The sequence below is a fragment of the Salvia splendens genome, chromosome 16 (genome assembly GCF_004379255.2).
Source record: "Salvia splendens isolate huo1 chromosome 16, SspV2, whole genome shotgun sequence".
Lineage (NCBI taxonomy): Eukaryota > Viridiplantae > Streptophyta > Magnoliopsida > Lamiales > Lamiaceae > Salvia > Salvia splendens.
In genome coordinates this window covers 4,758,792-4,777,684 of record NC_056047.1, presented here as the reverse complement: position 1 = coordinate 4,777,684, position 18,893 = coordinate 4,758,792, and the positions used below count along the sequence as shown (strand labels likewise).

Below are 18,893 nucleotides of genomic sequence, written 5' to 3'. Positions count from 1 at the left end.
CAAATAATCCACATGTGCAATATCCCTAAGTCCACACTCTTACCTTATGAAGGTTGTTTTCGTTCGACCAATTGCACTAGTTGGACGATGACCACCCCTTGCACTGCAACAAATCACTGCTCAATTATGATCAACCAATCTAACACGTCTTACCGAAAATTCTCTCACTATCTCGTGGTATTCAATCTGTATCATCCATTTATTCTCGAACATCAATTTTTTATCAGTTTGCAAACTTAAAACGTCGAAGACTCTTCAATGATACCCCACTAGTGATTCTAATATAACTTTAACGTTGTTCTTTAGTCACGTGTTGCAAATACACGTAGTGCATATTACCACCAATGTATATTTCATAAATGTTAGGTCAATAATCAAAGATTAATTTTAATTTTGATTTTCAATTTATATTACAATTACATAGATTTTCAAACCTAGCATGACATGTGATTTTATATTCGAATTTTAGGCTTTGTTCATTAACCGTTATATGCATATATTTTACGACAACCATTTATTATTACGTGAAAAAATAGCATATACAATGTACTATGTCAAATAACCTATACGAACTTGACTTGTTGATCGCACATATATATATAAATATTGACGCAAGGTAATATACAAAACACGACTATGGAACAAAACATAGTTGTTAGGATAATAAATTACTAAATAGTAGTCCCTCTGTTTTACCTTAATAGATGCATTTCAATATTTTTATATTATTTTATCTTATACTTTAATTTTTCTATATTTCAATTATTTATTAAATAATATATTTCCAAAATGAATATAGCAAATAAAACACAGTACTATAATTTAAGGTATGTGACCATTGTTATGATTATTCGGTGTGGGTACATATTCATATTATAGATATCTATCTAATTGAATTTTCGTTCGGTTAAAAATGTGAGTTAGCGTGGGAAATTATAAGGGTCAGTATGATTAATATATATTATACTTTAAAACTATAATCAACTGGACAAAGTCAAATTATTATTTGAATCATATTTGATCACTGCCTTGCTAACATTTTTTCAAAATCGCATTACACGACCTTAGCTATATCCAGAATCTCATATACTACAAATTAAAATTTTCATAGAATGGTCAAATAAATTCAAAATTGTCACAGAATGGTCAAATAAATTCAAAATTGTTGATTCATACGTGGACCGTAACTAAGCGTCTTGACCTCAATTTTTACCACGACATATAAATTGTCAGCGCAAAAACACACACTCACTTGTTAAAAAATCCCAAAATTTCTATTAACTTTCCCCGCCATTCGCCCACTCTCTCTCCACCCCCATTTCTCTCTCTAGGGCAAACCTTGTTTCCCCAAGTAATTCAAACTCAAATTGCTCGGCAATCGGTAGTTTCTCCGCTCAATTCTACTTCTCGATGTCGAATCCCGCCGGCGGAGGCGGTTTCGGGGGACACCACAGGGGCATAAGTCTCTCGAACACAGTTCACTCGGAGGTTGCGCCGTGCCTGCCGCTGCCCTCGCTCCCAGTATTCTGCGGCGGGCGCGATCAGGAACTTCGACTATTCGACAACCGAGGCGGCGCTTCCAGGAGGAATGCTAGCGACGCTGATGTGGCGGGAAGGATAGCTGATCTCCTCCGCAATGCTGATGTATCTTACTTGTAAGCTCGCTTCATACTTCCGGATTTCCTTATGGTGTCTGATTTTTGGTGCTCTAGTGGAACTGAATGTTACGTTTGGGTTTTGGCTCCGGCTTGGAATGATTATACGGTCGGGATTTCAGAAATTTGGGAAATGACATTTAATTGTGCCAGTTTTAGTATAGTAGTTTCACAGGATGTAACTAATTGACTTTTTTCTTCTCCTCTGCTTCTTCAATTTTAAAACCATCACCAATTCTGCATTCACATCACCTATTATGAAGAATTTCTGAATACTGAGTACGATTATAAGCTGTGAAACAGGTGCTAAAAAATAAATGCAAATTTTTAGGCTTATTATCAATCCTAGGACTCGTTTGGTAGCCGAGTAGGAATTTGTCATGTTAGTTAATGAATAAGATAAGTTAAACTTGTGTGAATAAACTAACATGAGTTGGTGTTTGATATACTAGATAAATTAACAGATATTTCAAATCTATATTTGGCATATTAATTTGTATTTAAGCTTAAATTGAAATTGTATAAAATATCCCTAGTAAATCTCAATCAAAATAGGAGATGTGAAAGCCTGGGGGCAATAAAGTAATTTGAATTAGATCATGATTAGATTTTGAATGTAGATTAATCAACCCATTATTTAACAAATCAAAACATGAAAAACAAGGCGGGTCGGAAAAGTAACACGTTTCAAGAGATAATTGAATTTGCATATTGAACAGGAAGTGGAGCTAGGATAAATCCCATTATCCAAGCGAAACATAACTACCAAACGGACACTTAGAGAGTTAGAGTACGCATAAACATACAGCTGGAAATGTAGCTTTTTCCTACTCCTTTTTGGATCCTTAATTATCTCCCTATTTCTAGGCGTTTCGTTTGTCTGTAAATTGTAGTAATACATATTTACTAATTATAGCTTGAAACTGTTGTGCTTCATTAATAAGGGTGCTCAATACTGACAAACAAATGCAATCCGCTTCAGTTATAAAAATACGTATAATTTTGTACTATAACAAAATTTGTATATTCATAAATGAGAAATTTGTATGGTTTTCTGTAGGCATTTTTTTAAAATTTTTTCTTTAATTTTCTGTAAATAGCTGGTTTAAGTGTCACAAAACCAGAAATAGCAAAGAAACTAGTATTTCTCAAGCAGATTCATTTGTTTTAAATAATAAAATTAACTTTGGTTGAGTGAAATTTTGTTTCACACTGATTAAGTTACTGATAATTGTTACAGTAAATATGTCTGGATTGCTAAGAAAATCCAGATAAGAAGCCAATGAACTATAGCTGTCATTTGTAGATTGCATAACCAGGGTGTAAGTTAATGTAATTATTTAAATTTATTCCTCATTAAGATATTTCGAAGAATGAAAACACAATTCTCTCCTTGGCCAAGTACCTGCTCGCAAGGCTAAAAAAGAAGTAATCATAGATATTACACTTACCTTGTCCAAATTCTGCAAAATGGTGATTTTGCAAGTCTCACTCCGTTTCCTGTCATGGGATAAAACTATCCTATCTCCTATAACAACACGAAATAGGATATTTTCTTCCATAATATGGTTTCTATAACTCCCACCAGCTGTCAATGATTTTGCTGCTTGTAGCTGGGCAAATACTGGTCTGGATAAGTGGCAGATGCTCTAAAAATGAGTTGGACTAGATATAATATATGGTAGTCATTGGGCGTCATTTAATGCCAAGATAGAAAATGTTTGATCATGTGTAACTCATGTTGAATATTTGAGAATACAACTCATGTCAGTTCGAGAAGGCTCCGATTGTACTTCAGTTACAACTTAAAACGTGAAAAAAGATTGATGGCTGTTCTCAAGGCACCTGAGACATAATTTAGTTTAGATGCCCAAGTTACTACTGCGGTTTTCTGCACTTCGGGCGGGGGAGAGAAGATGTATAAACCAGCCAGCTTTTATTAAGGCGGAGGCATATTAATTAATATTCCCTCCGTCCCAAGATAAGCGAAGCACTTCTTTTGGACACAAGATTTAAGAAATTGATATTTAAATAGTTAAAGTGGAGTTAGTGAAGTATGAGAGAGAGTAAAGTAGATGAGTGAAGAGAGAATAAAGTATGTGTAGAATAATGTAAGAGAGATGATTTTTTGTTAAAAATTGAAATAACTCATTTATAGTGGGACATCCCAAAAAGGAATATGACTCGCTTGTCTTGGGATAGAGGGAGTAATTATTAAGCTGGCATTCACCTACTAATACTATAAATGATCAATTTACTAGCGTTGTTACTTATTACAAGAAATATCATCATTAGCTCGCCTGGATATGTTTAACCAATTGTCATGCAACTAAAGGCCGCAAATGAGTGAAGATCTCAATTTGACAAGGCTCGTTTAGTAAGAGTCGTTAACATAAAATAGATACTATTTGAGCGTGGCAGCACTACTTGACTCATTTGCTCGTGGCCAAGAATTTGGCAAGCTAGATCAGAAGTATTACTAATATACAACTTATATTTATACTTTTAATTATTGATTAGGATATAAAGTATCGAATTCAGCTTAGTTGTAAAAAATAATGAATATTTAATAACTAAAATTTATATTTCAAGAAAAGATATTTTTTAAGAAAATAATCAATATTTACTGTTTTGATATATACTTACTGACCAGGTTGCTCAGATTGGTTCAACACTTCAACTCCACTATACCCCTTGGATGGGGAAAAAAGTAATAACAATTGTGTCTTTTCTGATTGATATTCTGATATGCTTGGGTTTTCATGGTTTCATTTGTAGGAATCTTAAAAATGAAGTAATCATTCAACCAGATGATTACATGGGCAAGTTAAATATAACCAATGATGTTTTGAGACATGAGGCAGAATCACTTGAATATGTCTCTCCAGGTAAACTGGTCCATCATTGGCATTCCAGAATTCTTTTTATGTGTATAAGATTTCAACTTTATCATATCCTCATAAGTATCAAAGCAGATACTTATGGTGGCTGGACTTGAACTTGAACTTGAACTTGAACTTGCTAGGATTTGAGTATGTTATCAAATAGCGGATATGGCGGCGCCATGGCGCTATGGCATGGCGTTCAGTGGTGGAAACGCCATAGCACCATGTCGCTGCCATAGCACCGCCATATCTGACATTTGACAACATTGCATGTGTACTGTATTTAGGAATGGGGTATTATGCAAGAAACATGGAGGTTAGAGTTGTATTTTATACTTTATTAATTGTTTAAAGTATTTTAAATGTTATATTTTAATTATTTTCTAATTTCTGAATTATATATAAATATATAAGTATTATTTTATTTATTTAATTATTGACCGCCATATCCGCCATACTAATACGCCATATCCCTGTGGCGGTTTTTAGGCAAACCGCCATAAGCCGCCATACGAGATTGATAACAATCATTTGACTTAATTGAATAAATGTTGATTTCTTAAATTTCGACCATCACTTGGACTAGGCTAGTTCTGTTATCAATTTTTGTTTTTCTAACAACTCCTCGCAATTATGTCATCGTTAAATATGCTTGTGGTCTATAATCGATACCAGCTCAACCTTGCATGTTACCGAATTAAGAATTTTCTGCATCACCCGCAAGAACTTTTTATCTAATCCGTCTCTCTGTTCAAGTTTCTCAGGTCCTGGTATGGAGTCAACAAATCGAGGTAATTTGACCCAATCAAAGTCCTTTGAGTGGAGCATGCCTGCCATAAATCAAGCGCCAACTGACTCATTAGGGACAACCAATTATCAGCAAGATCACAATTCTAATAATGTTAGTCACTTTCCACGGGAAAATGTTGCAACTTCAGTTATACTCCCTCCGTCCACGAAAAATAGGGCTATTCCATTTTTATCCCTCTTTTTGGAAAAATGATAATAAATAGTTAAAGCGGAGAGAAAGAAAAGTAAGAGAGAGAATAATATAGACAAGAGACTTCTCTATATTATTCTCTCTCTTACTTTCCTTTCTATCCACTTTAACTATTTATTATCATTTTTCCAAAACGAGGGATAAAAATGGAATAGCCCTATTTTTCGTGGACGGAGGGAGTAAATACTGTCTATTCCTATGGCTGATAATTTAACACGGATAACAGGATATTATTAACTCTTCCCGAAAACCAAAAGTGAAAAGGAGAACAAAAGCTGACATACCGTCAGCTCCTTTTCCTGATTCCCGTGAGGGTCAAGGTTTTACTTTCTGCCCTCACCCTCTTTCTATATGATGCGTGTTCGTGTTGGTTTATCTTGTTTTCTCTTTTTATTTTTTGTTATTTCTAATTTTCTTGCTTTCTTTCCCTCCTTCATAATTTGTGGGGTTGAATTTGCTATGCTTCATCAGATGCAGCTGTAGGGGGATTTTGTGAAAGGTTGGAGGACATATGTAACAGAGCAGAAATTCCTTCTGATGACAGAGAAGAAACAGAATGGCAATCATTGACCCAATCTGATCTTAAGGCTCTAGGCAATGAAATCATGTCAATTCGATCAAAGAATTTACTCCACATAGTTCCAGCTGACACTCTTTCAAGGATGTTAAAAGTTTTAGATCGCCAGATTCATCGAGCAGAAGGACTTTCAATAGATGATTGTGAGAAGGTAACTTCCTATACCAGTGTACATTCATTTTCTGCATATGCTTGTTACTTGCAGGTTTTCCTACAAATAGTTTTCTTGGGTTGTTCCCTAGTTTTAGTGCATGTGATACTTTCGGACTAAAATTGCTTAGTACTAACAGAAATAAATCTGTTATGTCGTATTGTCATTAGGCATCGATGTAGTTGATGACCAGGTAACTGTTTTAAGGTGTGAAAGCGACCAATACCTTAACGACACAGCAAATGGTTGATTTGGCTGCATCCGCTTTGTGCTCATTTTAATTTTGAGAAGTTAATTTTTTACTTTGCAAATATTTGGTAGCCGGCAGAAGTACAACTAGCCGACTCACAAACTAGATTGATTGTTACTTGCAATTGTTAGTGGTTTCTGAGTAGCGATTGGGTGATGATGCATATATAATGTTTTTTAAAGATACTTAATTCGAATATATGCTAATAACTTTCACCTCTAACATAAGTTATTGGAAACTTTTCTTGAGGCTGTTCAGTGTTCACACTTCACACAAGGCTGTGACTAGGAATGGAGTTATTTTGATCTCAATCTCTTGGTTAACTGATATGTATGTATTGTTAAAGTTATTTTCTTAATTGTTATAGAAGCACTGATAATGAGATCATATGTTTCACAAAATTGGACTGCCACACTTGAAATTGAATTATTATTTGATCTTATGTGCTTGTTTTTTCCACTCCCTCTTGGGCTATATAATCGTTTGATAGTGCATGTATGCTTCTGAATCTCTTGAGATAAGGGCTTTTCCAATTTTTATGTTTTATTACTTTATAGACGTTGTTGCAACTTGCAAGGCTGACATGGGTATTCCATTTGCTAGACAGTCGGGGATGGTTTTGGTTGAACCCAGTCGTATTATATGCAACCTTAATACACATCATTATATTCCACCCTAATATACATCATTATATTCCACCCTAATACACATCATTTACATGTTGTTCCTTGAAATTCTAGTTGGATGCTGAGGTGGTATCATCCCTTTATTGTGCTCTGGAGTCGATTCATGCAGCTTTAGCTATTATGGCTCATGATGGCATGCCTAAACAGATTTACAAGGAAGAGGTATTCTCATTATCTATGAGAAAATATATTTTAATGCTTTATGTAGGCATAAATTGTGGGCAGAAGCTCTGCAGGTTTATCGGTATCAATTGTTTGTAATTATGGTGTACTTGGTATCAGTATATTGAAAGGATCTTGGATTTTTCAAGACATCAAATTTTGGATGTTATGTTTGCATGTGATCCAGCATACCGGGCCCTACACAAACCCAATTATAATTTGGATGGTACGTGATGCTGCTTTCTCTGCGAATTGCTTTTAATTTTGTCAATCTAAAGTCATTATTACTGTTTTATCATATGTGGATTTGTCAAAGTGTAGTCACTTCTCTGTAAATGTTTTCCTCGTAGTTTCATGCTGTCAGGTCTTACATTCTCCAAGAGGATGTAAATGTTTTCCTCGTAGTTTCATGCTTGCCAATTTGGTTCTCAAATTTTTATTTACAAACATATGTTTTCTCTAAAAGAGGAAATGAAAATTTTCATATTAATTTGGGTTATGATCTGAGTTATTATGAGAGAAGTTTGATGTGAGGTTACATCAGTGATAAAAACATGGAGGACATGTGTTCGGCTATGTATAAATGAAAGAGTGAGAAATAATGAATAATTCTAGCATAAACATATTCTTATTTTCGTTGATATCATATGATTCTCTATTTGTTTGTGTTCTTCTGAAAAAGAAGTTTGATGTGAGGATAAGTGAGAAAAACATGGAGAACATATTTTGGTTATAAATGGAAGAATGAGTGGAAAAAAATTACTTTGAGTAGTTCTGTAATAAACAAAACCTTAGTCCTTAATGTGATATGATTGCTTATTTCTGATTATCAGATGAGGAAGATGATGAAGTTGAGGATTTTGGCTCAAGCAGTAAGAAGAGGCGAATTTCTAAGAGTGTAAGAGTTAGAAAATCAACAACAAACCGGTACTGTGTAGCGTGATTTTGCTTCCAATACAATGCTTTGATTATTCACGGTTTGTATTTGCATGTACTTTCTGATATTTTTTCTTCTTTCTTTGTGGTATCTCAAATTTTGGCAGGATGTCTGGTACAGTAAACATTATTGTTCAGAAATTGTGTACCATTGTCAGTTATCTTAAGCAGCTATTGTTGATAGAACGCTTATCAGATAGTTGCATTCTGCAACTTGTGCGAACTAGTTTACAGACTCTTTTGGTGGATAATATCCAGCTTTTGCAGCTGAAAGCAATCAGTTTAATTGGTGGGGTAATGAAGTTTGCACACCTTGTTTCTGAGCCTGTTTGCATCTGAAACCTCGTACTTGCTTTCTTTTACTGATCTGCACTTTTTTTCTGCTTCCGAATTTGATGTGCAGATTTATTATATGTACACTCAGCATCGGACATATATGATGGATGAAACTATTCAAATACTTCTAAAGCTGCCACTTTCTAAAAGAGTACCAAGAACTTATCATCTTCCGGATGAAGAACAAAGGCAGATTCAGTTAGTCACTGCTCTATTGATTCAAATGATTCATCATTGTGCAAATCTTCCTGAAGCTGTGAGGCTAACTCCTGGAAATCCTTCACTGGACATTTCTATTGATGCTGATTACCCCTCTAAATGTCATGAGGCAGTTACAGAGTCATGCTGCCTCTTTTGGAGTCGAATTCTTCAGCGGTATACAAGCACAAAAAATCAGGATGCATCTGAATTGAAGTCAATGATGGAAAATCTTGTGATGGATTTGCTCACTACTCTGAACTTACCGGAGTATCCAGCTTCAGCTCCTATTCTAGAGGTACTTTTTCAAAGTGGATTTACGAATTGATCACATGACTCAATATTTACAGAATGTTTGTGCAGGTTCTGTGTGTATTACTACTTCAGAATGCTGGGCCGAAATCAAAAGATATTTCTGCCAGAACAATGGCCATTGACCTTCTCGGTACAATTGCTGCAAGGTTAAAACATGATGCGGTAGTGTGTAGGAATGAAAAGTTTTGGATAGTACAGGTCTTGATGGATAGTGAAAATAGTGACCCTAGCTATCTGAGAGATGTCTGTGCTATTTGTTTGGATTCAACTGCTGAAAGGTCTAGTCTCGAATGTCAAGGCTGTCATAGGCCATTCCATCTTGATTGTATAGGAGGAAGAGAGCAGGATGTTTCTTCTCGAACCTTTGATTGTCAGGTTTGCTTATGCGAGAAACAACTTCTTGTGTTAAAAACGCATTGCGAGTCCGAATCCAAGGATGACCAGAAACAAAATCGTATTTCCAAAAAATCTTCCCGAGCTTCATCCTCACTAACAAAACAGGAGATTATTCAACAAATGCTCCTAAATTATTTGCAGGATGCAGGGTCTGCAGATGAACTAAACCTCTTTATGCGCTGGTCCGTTGCTAAAGCAAATTTTTTTTTTTTATAAAATTGAATATTTTTATGTGCCATAACTTTGTGCAAATATTAACTTGCAGGTTTTATCTTTGCCTTTGGTATAAAGATGATCCTGCTTCTCCTCAAAAGTTCCTCTACTTCCTCGCGAGGATGAAATCAAGAGAAATTCTGCGTGACTCGTTTTCTTTTTCTTCTCTTCTGACGAGGGATTCAGTGAAAAAAATTACTTTGGCATTGGGTCAAAAGAGTTCGTTTGCTAGAGGATTTGACAAGATACTTCAAGTGCTTTTGGTGGGTGAAACTGCTTCTTGCTTAGATTATTTAGGAGTCTGAGACTGATTAGTTATTTCTATATGATCCTATTACCAGGCCAGCCTGAGGGAGAACTCACCAGTGATTCGTGCTAAGGCAATGCGAGCGGTATGTCATGAATAACTAGCATTAGCTACTCTCCTTTCCTCCTCCTTTCCTGTTTTCATCTATGTTTGAATTTGTCCTGGTATTAAGTACATATGGAATAATTTTTTTTCATAAGAGACTCATCTTTCGTCTGCATTACTCCTCAATCGTAACAGGTTAGTATTATCGTAGAAGCAGATCCTGAGGTTTTGGGTAACAAGCTTGTTCAAACGGCAGTTGAAGGGAGGTTTTGTGACTCTGCTATATCAGTAAGAGAAGCAGCACTTGAGCTTGTTGGAAAGCACATTGCTTCACATCCTGATGTTGGCATAAAGGTACTTTGGATGCTTATGCATATTTAATGCTTTTTTGTCTGCTTGTACGCTCTAACTCCCTGTTTCTTCTTCTAGTATTTTGAAAAGGTAGCAGAGAGGATTAAGGATACTGGAGTAAGTGTCCGAAAACGAGCTATTAAAATTATCAAGGATATGTGTACCTCCTCCATTGACTTTTCACAGAGCACCACTGCTTTTGTGGCGATAATTTCTCGTATCAATGATGAAGAATCCAGCATACAGGTACTGAATTCAAGTGCATAATTATTTTCAAGCCCAGGGCTTTACTTTATAAATTATAAGTTTTTTATCAGATGAATACTTATGCTATTAATTTTGCTTGTTTATTGAGCATACTACCTGTTGGAATCATGGAATTGACATGCATATTTGTTTTGTAGCGAGTATGTAACACTCCCTATATATATTTCCTAAATGGAGGATGTGCTAAAATTACTTGAAGAATAGACAATAGCCACCAAAAAGCTTATTACTTTGAAGAGTGGTTTTCTAATTTATGTGCTGTTGTTTGTGTAGTTTCGTTAGTTCAGTGTTGCTTTTTTTTTACACCTTAGGAAAGAATAATTTTACTCAAAAGGTTTGTATGATACTAGTATGATCTTCAGTATGAAATTTTTATGTCTTGTCCAAGAAAATTGCTTGAGTCAGGATAATTTTAATACTTAAAGATCTATATTTAGAAAACTTTACCAGTGTAAATGTTAAGATCTTTTCTGCTGATATAGCAGTATTACTATGTCCTCCTGTAGGACCTGGTCTGCAAGACATTTTATGAGTTTTGGTTTGAGGAGCCTTCTGGTTGGCAAAACCGCACTTTTAAAGATAACAGTTCGGTTCCTCTAGAAGTGACTAAGAAGACAGAACAGGTTGCTGAGACTTTGAGAAGGATGTCCAGTCACCAACCCCTTGCTATTGTCATTAAAAGAATCTTAGCCCTTGATTTCTTTCCCCAATCTGCTAAAGCTGCTGGGATAAACCCTGTATTACTTTCATCCGTACGCAGGCGCTGTGAGCTAATGTGCAAGTGTCTGCTGGAAAAAGCATTGCAGGTATTGGTTTAACAGAACGTGCTTCATTGATATAACACACTTTTGTTCCTTATACAAAATGTACTTCAGCCCTTATCATTGCTTTGTGGTCCCTGGACATGTAGTGTATCTCTTTGAAGACCATTAACCTCAGTTTGTCCAACTCGTTGAATTATATAATTGAAATGAAACATTTAAAAGTTTTTTTTTGAAGCCACCATAGTAAGGAAATACGAAAGTCAATAAAATTAAACTGTGTTTGGTTGCTCGGAGTGGTCCTACTTACTTCTCATTCACTGCTGCAAATATGGCAAGAGTGATTTTCCCGAAAGTCTATGTTGGCCTTGTCTGAAACCTTAATTTCTTATGGCACTATAAATTCCCTTGACACTAACAATCAGTTGACTAACTAAATAATGTTGTGCATGCACTTGGTGACCTTGTGCATTAATTGTTTGAATTCCCTATTCTTGAACTGAAACTTGTTTAAGTGCACATCAAATCATATAACAATACTCTTGTATTCCAGGTTGCTGAGACAAACAGTGAGGAAGGAGAAGTCCGCATGCTTCCATATATTCTTCTACTGCATTCATTCTGTCTGGTGGATCCTACATTATGTGCACCAGCCTCTGACCCTTCACAGTTTATTATCACACTACAACCATATTTGAAGAGTCAGGTTAAATGAGTTCTATTTTTAGGCTAAACTAATTTCCCACAATAAATTATTCTTGTAGCTGTTTTATGTGTCCAGTCATATACTCTTGTAGTTTCATGTATGAGCGTGGATTCTGCCAAAATAGCTTGTCAGTTATGACTATGATTCTACATTGGCATCCTTTTTTGATAAAAAAGTTTGAATAATGATTGATTGCTGACTTGTATAATAGGTGCATGCAAGCCTTTTTAACGATATACATATTAGATTGTGGTGTTGATGCTTATGGATCGCTTCATTTGTTGAAGCATTCATGACACTTGGAATGTCACTTACTATGTCTTGGTTGTTTGATCTTCTTGTTGAACTCTCGAGTGGGATTAGGTTTTCAAAAGTTTGATATGAAGTTAAGTGACCCTTTTCCTTCTCCCCTTACAGTCTGACAATCGAGTGGCTGCTCAGATGCTGGAGAGCATATTGTTTATAATTGATTCTGTCTTGCCATTATTGCGGAAACTTCCCGAGACTGTTGCTGAGGAGCTTGAACAAGACCTCAAACAAATGATAGTCCGACACTCTTTTCTGACAGTTGTCCACGCTTGCATAAAGTAATGTGCTTACTTTTCTTGTACTAGTTAGTTCATCTGTGTTTAAGCAATGCATTTGATTAAATAATATGTCCTACTTTTGTGAATATGCTTTCACAAGAACCACATAATTTTTTTATTAGGAACAGAGATTTTAGGATTTTTTTATAACTAGGACATGTATTGATTTTCATTTACTATCTTATACCCCCAATCCATATTGTGAGAAGGTTGCCACTTTTTGCATTTTCCTTATAAGTTCTTTTATGTTGCTTTTTTTTGTATTCGTAAATTTCTTCTAGCTTTCTTCACGATCTCTCTCAAAGGGAACTCTCTTATTCCTCATGGAGGTCAGTCGGATACCATCATTTGATGGTAGATTTTTGTGATGCCTTCCCATACAACATTCACTCAAGCCCTCGTTTGTTTTCCTTTAGTGCCATACTAGATTTGTCAATTTCGGAGCCACATTGTCTCTTTTGCTCATGACTAGCTCATCTGCATATTGTGTTCTGTAGATGTTTATGCTCTGTGGGGAAAGTATCAGGAAAAGGTGCAAGTGTTATTCAGTATCTTATCCAGTTGTTCTACAAACGCCTGGACGCATTGGGGTTTGATAACAAGCAGGTTAGTAATCTTCTTAGAAATTTCACTATTATGGTTCTTGGCTCGCTCTTGTCTACTGTTTGACATGTATTTAGTGATCATACAGAAATATTTTTTTTGTCCTTTCAATTTGAAAAATAAGCGTTTTTGCTCTTTAGAGGCAACATTTCTTCCTGTAATCTTCTATCAGTCGAGCATATTTTAACCTTTTTTTATAGTCAGAATGCAAATTTGTGTTGTGGAATTATTTCTTTGCCCGCAGATTAAGATATCTTGCACTGCAACTGCTTAATGCTGCTGGATAACTGTGACTTATGCTTGTTTTTTCTCTTCCTTTGCATGTCACACCTAGATGAGACCCTTTTAAAAATGCACTATGTTGCTGTCTAATAGAAATTAGTTTAAACATATTTAGTTTCTGTTCAGTTACAAACTTACAATGTTTCCTTTTTCACAATATTTCCATTTTGCTGAAAAATTTACGTTTTAAGTGATGTATACCTTTCATTTCAGCAAGTAGGTAGATCTCTGTTTTGTCTTGGGTTGTTGATACGCTATGGTAGCCCATTGTTGGATATGTCTGCTTTCAACCCAAGAAACATGGATGTAGCAAGCAATATCAACTTATTCAAAAAGTATCTTCAGGCTGAAGACTTCATTATTAAAGTCCGGGCATTACAGGTATTAGCATAGTACCCGCCTTTTGAGATTCTATTGCCTTACAATTTTTAAAATTTGACTTTTAGCTGTATTAATTCTGCAGGCTTTAGGTTATGTTTTTATTGCTTGTCCTGAATGTATGTTGCAAAAGGATGTCGGTAAAATTTTGGAGGCAACTCTGTCCACTGGTGCTGATGCTCGTCTGAAGGTACTATTTTGTGTCAGCTATGCACGTGTTCTCTCTATGCATTATGCTCATTGCGTTCTTTGTCAGATGCAATCATTACAGAACATGTACGAGTATCTTCTGGATGCGGAAAGCCGAATGGAGAAAGATAAAGCTAGCAATGATGATAATAATCCATCTGCTGATGGTACCAGTGTCCCTGTTGCTGCCGGTGCTGGCGATACTAACATTTGTGGTGGTATAGTTCAGCTATATTGGAATAGCATCTTAGCAAGATGTCTGGATGCAAATGAACATGTCCGTCAAGCTGCTCTTAAGGTATTTGCCAAACAATGTGCCCTGTCTAGCTGGTAGTCATAAGGTTTTGGACAACTTGTTGGCGAATAATTTTGAATAAATATGACATTATGATGACCAACTGTTCGTTGACCTGATAGGGTAACAACAGCTGAAGTTATTACTCGGTTTGGTCTACAAAGTGTTATGTGCGAAATAAATGGCTATTATTATAGGAGCTCTCCTAAAGTTTTGATTACTGATTGTTGATTTTTCTGATTCCAGATTGTTGAAATTGTGCTGCGCCAAGGTCTTGTACATCCTATTACTTGTGTACCATATCTCATTGCACTTGAAACAGATCCGGAGGAAGCAAATGCAAAGTTGTCTCATCATCTCTTGATGAATATGAATGAGAAGTAGGTTACTCTCTGTAACATTTAGTATTTGCTCTAGATGTCTTACACAAACTAAATAGTTGTAATGATTCAGGTATCCAGCTTTCTGCGAAAGCCGTCTTGGTGATGGACTTCATTTGTCATTTATTTTCATTCGTACCATGAGTGGAGATCTCCCTGAAATGTCCAATAATAAGTCCTCAGCTAAATTATTTAACAATATTAAGGGAAAAGGAGATGTTGGGTCTTCAACATTTGCGCGGCATGGTGTTGCTCGAATCTATAAGCTCATTCGTGGAAATCGTATTTCAAGAAACAGATTCATGTCCTCCATTGTACACAAATTTGAAACACCGACCTGCAGTGATTCTGTGATACCGTTTCTAATGTAAGCACCGTCAGCCTACCTAAGTTGGTACCACCACTTTTAATTTTTGTTTTCTGAGATTGCTTTCTCTCTTTTGCAGGTATTGCGCAGAGATTCTTGCTCTACTACCTTTCACATTACCTGATGAGCCTCTTTATTTGATCTATACTATAAACCGAGTGGTACAAGTTAGCTCGGGGGCAGTAGAATCAAACATTAAGGACTTTTTGCATTTATTACAAGGAAACGTTCATAAAACCAATGGGAATGGTATGGTGCAAGCTGCTCAACTGGATAGCACTACAAACCCTGGTATTGAAATAAACATGGCAACTGAGGGGAACCAGACACTACCCATGGAGTTACCGAATCATCTTTATGGGGAAGAATCATGTAATGATCCAAATACAAATCCCATACCCTCGAGAGATCCCTATACCATCTCTGCAAGTGATTTTCAGAAAATCCAGGTACATTTCAGTTGAACCAGTGTGTTTCCAGGAAATGATTTGTTGCAATTGTCCTATCCAGCTACTTGTCAATGTGTACAAGGAAAAATATTCATAATTGTGAGAAATAGAGTAGTGTATAATGTTTATCAGACTTTATTCCTATTCGGTTGGAGAAAAGGCTATGGGAGAGATCAGCATATGAAGTTTGATTAATCCCCTCTATTTGGTGTAATATATATTCCCTCGTTCAGGACATATCATAGTAGCAACAAATGCAATTGTTAATTATTTCGGAATCGTAAAATAGGTCTCATCTGTCCCACATTGTTTGTCTATCAAAATCATTCCCCATGATCGCACTTGATTACCAATTTGTCATCTCTAGCATTCTGCTCATTTGTTGAATTAGAATATTGTGGGGATGCTTTTATTGAACGATTATGTTCTTCAAGTAGCTTAACTTGACTATGGGTTTCTCAGGCCAGCTTTCTAGCAGCTGGTGCACTGCAACTGCTTCTAAAGCTCAAGAGGCACTTGAAGATTGTTTATGGCCTAGATGATATCCGATGCCAGGTAATTTGTGCTTTCTTCAGATTCTTATTTGGATGAAAATCATTTACTCAGTCTTATATTTTGTCAGGCATTTTCTCCTAATGAACCGGTTAAACCAGGCGAAAGTTTAGGACGGCAGAATATTCCATTCACTATCAGTGATATTAACATTGATCCTCCCAACACCTACGAAGACGTCATCCGGAGATATCAGGTGATTTAAGTTCTCATGGTATACTTTTGTGATTTGTCTAACCATGATTGTCAAACACATGATCATGCTTTGTGTCCGTCATTAACATGGGCTCCTTAATGTAGAATACGTTATTGGACTTATTTCTATATGTCAGAACTCCTTCATTATTAGGTTTCCAATTTTCTCCAGCATTATATTTTTGTTAATTGTGGTATAAATTCCTGTACTTAACAATAGGGAATATATAGATGTTAAATAAATAAGTTACAGTATCACATATAGCTGCGATTTGTGAATATTAGTAGAATCAATGTATATATATATATATATAATAATGTACTCCTATTACACTACGGATTTTTGGTTTTGTATTTCTCTCACAACTCTGTTAGTATAAATTGTTTATACTTAACAAAATGGATTTTAAAGTAAATTGTTTTCTTCTCAGGAATTCAAGAATGCCTTAAGGGAAGACACGGTTGACTATTCAACCTACTCAGCAAACATCAAGAGGAAACGGCCACCCTCCACGAGCACAAGACGAGGGAAGGCTGTCCGAATGGCAGATATGGATGATGAAGATGGCTATGATGATGAAGATTGGGGTAACAGTGTGGCCATGATGAACAAGAGTGCCGGCAAGAGAGGTAGTTACATGAGAACGAGGCAGCGACAACAGTTGTAAGTACTTAACAGGTAAAAGCTAACATGTACAGCTCATAGAATGGGAGTGGAAGCAAAAATTTAGAAGTTCCCTAGGTTGAAAACAGCCCTACTATTGATCCTAAATTAGTGTTCATCTGTTCATAGTAGTTATTTTGTTACTACAAGAAGAATATTACTATAGAATTTAGGGAAATTGAAATTTGTTACCATCTCTAGGGAACATGGGAAATTTTTGTTTGTTTAGGGCGATGGCAGTTGTACATTATGTTGATATCATCTCGTAATGAAGTCATCTCCCTTTATCATTTGTTTTTATGTAATACTACTCATTTTTTAGTTGTTTTGAATAGTAAAATAATCTTGGGCTTCTGATTCGGAATCGTGTGTACGTGTAGCATTGGCATTTCTGTCAGAAATTATATACAGCATATAATTATTTACACTATACAGAACAAGTTACAAAATAGAGCAAAGTCAAACAAATCAAAGTGGAGTGGATACTCAAGTTTCCCTATTCTCTAATAGAGCAAAGTTTTACTCCTTTCTGGGGTTGTCCCAATACCTTGTTTCAGTCAAATTTATTGTCCCAATATCTGTCCCATAATATATTGGGATTACCTGATATCCGTGTTGCATATCCCGTACTTGACCCGGAACTAGTGCTTCTATATGTGAATGTAAGATTTTCAAATCTGAGTACGCTGATTCCGATCATTCAATTGTGCACCGAAAGTGCTTCAAACCAAAGTTGGATTCATAAAACCATTAAGATTGTTGAAGCTTTACTTTTCACATTTCCTTTAATATTAGGAGTATTAAAATTTTATTGTTGTGTGATATAAAGAAAAACAATATATCACCATGTATAAAAATATTGAAAATTTCCATCTTCCTAATAATAATATAGCCAATAATGTTCCCCAGTTTACAATATTCATTTTGATGGCTTATTTTTTATTCGACATGTATACATATTCTTGATGAGTCTCACAACAATAATTGAACATGAAGTATTAAAAGATGGTATATGGCTTATACTAATAATATTCGGTATTATCGGGGTTAACGGGTATACCTGGTACACGCAAAACTCTAAAGCACACTACTGATCCCCACGTTTCCTGTTGTTGTCCGATAGCGATTACTCGATACCCGGCGTGTATCGGGTCGGGAAGGAAATAATCTGATACTATGGGTATACCCTTACTCCTTTCTTCCGTCGCATAAAAATAGGGACTTCACTGACTAAAAGAATTTAATGCAAAATTAGTAAAATATGAGAAATAAAATGTAATAGAGTATTATTGAATATTGAGGCTCACCTATATAAGAGATTTTGTTTTGCCTAAAATATAAGTTAAACTAATTTTATGGGACAAACCAAAATGAAAAAAAGAAGACTATTATTTGAAGATGAGTATAGTTTATTTATTGACTATTTAAATACATCTTAGTAGATAGGACATTTTTCTCTAATCAATAGATTGAGAGTTTGAGTCAATATGACCACAAGATGAATGGGAAATTATTACTCCTCTGTCGCATAAAGTTTGTCCTATTTTACTATTTTCGTTCGTCCCACAAAGTTATCCCACTTGAAATCTTACCAAAAATAGACATTAAATACACTCTTCAATTTTCTCAATGTGAGGCCCTTATTTTACTATACACCTCCATTTAATTCAAAGTAGAACAATTTCTTAAACCCGCACCGGATCAAATTGAGACACACTTTATAGGACGAATGAAGTACTTTCCACCTATGTCCAC

At 35.6% G+C, this 18,893-nt stretch overlaps 1 protein-coding gene across 2 annotated transcripts; it reads left to right on the top strand.

Annotated features, from left to right (window-relative positions):
- The first annotated feature begins 1,272 nt into the window (after positions 1-1,272).
- LOC121771383 (sister chromatid cohesion protein SCC2-like) lies at positions 1,273-17,502 on the top strand. 2 transcript variants are annotated; one of them, XM_042168166.1, is made up of 28 exons: positions 1,273-1,655; positions 4,434-4,543; positions 5,305-5,441; positions 5,767-5,860; positions 6,012-6,268; positions 7,259-7,366; positions 7,487-7,592; positions 8,200-8,293; positions 8,410-8,596; positions 8,706-9,134; positions 9,200-9,729; positions 9,813-10,023; positions 10,102-10,152; positions 10,308-10,466; positions 10,542-10,709; positions 11,237-11,536; positions 12,045-12,197; positions 12,615-12,784; positions 13,282-13,390; positions 13,883-14,050; positions 14,133-14,237; positions 14,304-14,534; positions 14,778-14,911; positions 14,985-15,278; positions 15,358-15,727; positions 16,190-16,282; positions 16,350-16,475; positions 16,906-17,502. In XM_042168166.1, the coding sequence occupies exons 1-28, from the start codon at positions 1,411-1,413 to the stop codon at positions 17,140-17,142; spliced, it is 5,376 nt and encodes a 1,791-aa protein (XP_042024100.1). In that variant the 5' UTR covers positions 1,273-1,410; the 3' UTR covers positions 17,143-17,502. The 2 variants fall into 2 exon arrangements, with proteins under 2 accessions (XP_042024100.1, XP_042024101.1); XM_042168167.1 differs by lacking the exon at positions 1,273-1,655 and having other exon boundaries at positions 5,297-5,441.
- Positions 17,503-18,893: the final 1,391 nt, after the last annotated feature.

Bases quoted from the DNA above. Each gene is read 5' to 3' on its own strand.
- LOC121771383 (XM_042168166.1), top strand. From the start codon at position 1,411: ATGTCGAATCCCGCCGGCGGAGGCGGTTTCGGGGGACACCACAGGGGC. The intron at 6,269-7,258 runs GTAACTTCCTAT...TTGAAATTCTAG, and splicing joins CAATAGATGATTGTGAGAAG to TTGGATGCTGAGGTGGTATC. The intron at 16,476-16,905 runs GTGATTTAAGTT...TTTTCTTCTCAG, and splicing joins ACGTCATCCGGAGATATCAG to GAATTCAAGAATGCCTTAAG.